Source organism: Trachurus trachurus (genome assembly GCF_905171665.1).
Source record: "Trachurus trachurus genome assembly, chromosome: 12".
Classification (NCBI taxonomy): Eukaryota; Metazoa; Chordata; class Actinopteri; order Carangiformes; family Carangidae; genus Trachurus; species Trachurus trachurus.
The window spans coordinates 18,735,785-18,739,104 of NC_139908.1; the positions used below are offsets into that span (position 1 = coordinate 18,735,785).

General features: G+C 45.9%; 1 protein-coding gene across 1 annotated transcript; it reads right to left on the minus strand.

Moving 5' to 3' along the window:
* Positions 1-1,025: 1,025 nt before the first annotated feature.
* LOC310994634 (claudin-23-like) lies at positions 1,026-1,841 on the minus strand (the record flags this gene model as incomplete). Its single annotated transcript, XM_083983383.1, has 1 exon — positions 1,026-1,841. One exon carries the CDS (start codon positions 1,839-1,841, stop codon positions 1,026-1,028), a length of 816 nt encoding a protein of 271 aa, XP_083839509.1.
* Between the last annotated feature and the right edge of the window lie 1,479 nt (positions 1,842-3,320).

Consider the following 3,320-nt stretch of genomic DNA (forward strand, 5'->3'; position numbering starts at 1 on the left):
TGAATTGGTGTTTTCTTGTTATTCCTGCCTTTTTCAATTATGAGATTTCTTTTTTTAATTGTATTTTCTTTACTACTTAGCCTGCTTACTTTACCCTTAAGCTACTTTTCACCTCGTCTCCACATAAAAAAAACAAATTAAAGAGTTATGTCAATGAAAAAGACTAACAGTCATCTGTTATTCAGAAAAACAGTGCACATTTAATCAAACAGCACTTAGATCACATACTGTAGCAAGAACAATGTTGATGTTGTCAGCAGGTGGCCGGCAAGGTCTGCCATAATTGTAAAGTGCATAAGGGTAGGTTACAGTATTTACAATAAAAAATCAGGGGGGGTTCATGCATTAGCCAAATGAAGCAGACATATGGAAAAGCGTCCTTAAAGACGAAGACTATTTACAAAAGGAGTTCAGCATTATCTGCAGAATTTTAAAGACAGCCATCACTTTATCTCAGGTTTACTCAGCAGTGCAGCTTCTCTCTCCATAACAACCTGTTGAACTGACACAGAGTCCTTCACTTCCCTGACTTGACACAGCTTGAGGCACGCATCTGTCATACTATCATTTTACAATTAATCATGGCCAAGCTAAGCCCATCTTGAGTCTCATCTGTGGCCACAGCCATGGCCCTGTCCTTCATTAGTCTACACATTAGATGCATGCCTTCAAGAATCCATCATAGTTTTCAATGAAGGTTTTTAAAGAGATTCTGCTATACTTAATAAAGACAATTTACACCTATTTCATAATAGAATATTTGATCGCTTGATACTGAATAATTAATTTAATTTCTCACAGTCAACTATGGGTGTATGGAATGATTTTATGGTGTTAGTTTAACAATCTATTCCAGAATTCACTGTGATCATGCAGCCTATACAGGCAGGCCTAATACATAGGCTAGTTGTAATTACCACAGTTCCCTCTCTCAGTTCCGTTTTCTAATAGACATGTCCATCCTCCAGTTGTTTTTCCTTTTGCTATGGGTGTTAGTGCGCCTCCAGATGTGGCAGATGTGCTTCTCATAGGTCAGCATCATAAGGTCTGGCGGAGACGGAGGTGTTGACCGACCGAGCGGGGCTCTTGGCCCGGGGGAAGGAGACATCATCATCCATGGAGTCCCTCGCGTACGGGACGCTGCTGGCGTTGCTCCTGGCCCGGTCCAGGGACGGCACGGTGATGGTTCTCGTCGGCTTGGGCTGGCGCTGCTGGCGTCTGAGCTCGTCCACCCGCACCTCTCCTCGGTTCTTTCCTCCACAGCAGCGGCAGATCCCGATGAACATGACGAAGCCGCCCAGGATTTCAAATATCCCGCCGATGTATCCCAGGATGATGCAGTAGCCCACCTGCACATTCACCAGCGGGGTCACCGATGGGATCTCAGTCAGGACGTGAGTGTACCAGGCGATGGGGATGATGGTCATGACGCCCGAGAGGAAGATCAGCAGCCCGCCCAGGCCTGCCACAACCCAGTTCGGCCGGTCTTTCCAGCAGCGCACCCCGGGGATGGCCACGGCCAGCCCGATGAGAGTCACGATGAGCGAGGCCACCATCAGCCCCTGAGCGGGCCGGATCACCTCGTGTGCGAAGTAGGTCGTGTCCTGGAGCTCGCAGTCCTGCCTTTGGGAGGTCGTGCTGCCCCTGCAGATTTCCCAGATGCCCTGTTGGATGAACTCGTTGGGCGGGAGGGTGGTTGGCTGCAGGGTCCTCCAGTTCGGTGCCACCGTGGCGGTCAGGTCCAGGATCCAGCCGCAGGGAGCCAGGACCATCCCGAAGATCAGGATGCCCGGGGTCCGCAGGGACAACCTGATCCACTCCTGTGTTGATCGTCTCGGCATGATTGCTGCTGCTGCTGCTGCTGCTGCTGCTGCTGCTGCTTGTTGATGCGTGCGCTCCTTAGTTGCAAACTGTGCGTAGTATTTTGGACAGTGTGTTTTGACAGCCGAAACATCTGGTCTTAAAAACAAGTCGGACTGAAACCTGCCGGTGGGCGTGGCCTCAGCCTCACCTGTCAGCCTCAGTAGGTGTGGCGCGCCATGTGCGGCCGGAGCGAGAAGCTTTCTCATCAGTTAAAGGTGGGGAGAGGGCAGTTTCGACGGGGCGACTATCATGCAAATCTGTGATGCTCCATGATAAACGACAAGAAAAAGATCAGTGGTCTACTGAAACCATGGATTGTATCGTCAGCTCTCTCCAACCCTTGTTAACTCAACCAAGTTGTTTTACTTTTGCTTTAATTATAGGCTACTATGGGCCTAACTTAGTCAAAAATATATCTGAAAATCATAAACAAGTCTATTCAAATGAAATGGATAGGCTACCACTACAGAAAGCAAAATCAAACCAACACATCCCATAGCCATTCACCCTTAGGCTATATTTATCATTAAATGTAGCTAATAGCTGTATTTAATGGCACACAACAACATATTTGGATTTCCACCCTTTTGTTTATTAAGAAAATTTCAAATTCTATGAATGACAGAGAACAGCTTGTAGAGAAAGATGGTGAGGATTGTGGCAGTTCATCTTTTCATAACACGTCTACAAAACCAGAATGACACTTGTATGGAAAAGAACATAAGCATAATGTGGGTGGATATAAATTCTATAATCCCCTACTGAAAAATATCTTGCTTGAGCCCTACAAAATGTGTAATATTCTCATAGAGATTTAATTGCTTTCCTATTTGGCTAAGTTTGTTACAACTTAGTAGTCCTGCTCTGACATTTGAGAAAAAAAAAAACTGAGGCTGTGTGGGAACAGTTTTTGATAAGAATGTAGTTCTGCAGGAACCATCAGCTCAAATACCTTTCTGTCACTTTGTCTCCCCTCCCTCATCTCTATCTGCAGATTTGTCTGGTTTTATCTTCTGTTTATTTCGCTTTTTCTGCCTCCTTCACCACAGCCCTCCCCCTCCTCCTCTCCCCGAGGTCAGATAAACCCCTGAGAGTAGACCATTCACAAATGCTAATTAAAAGTCTCTTTAGAGAGTAACCTTCACGGTGCTCAGCAGCGATGTTCAAAAACCCTACTCATGGGCAAGTCTCATGACATCATCAAGCGCACACCCCTGAAAGCAATGTCAACGAGTGAGACTCACTCAGCAGTAGAGATGTCACGTTTCTAGCTGCTGGTGACTTTCTTTAGAGATCTACTGTTTAAAATGACCTTTTCCCAGTTTCACGTGTTCATCATCTATCAACACCACATTAGATTGTTACCCCAATAAGTAGCTACTTGTATTGGGGAGAACTGGTTTTGCAATGGAAAATGATGAGTCATTGACCTTAAGCCATTTGTGTGCTGTATGGTG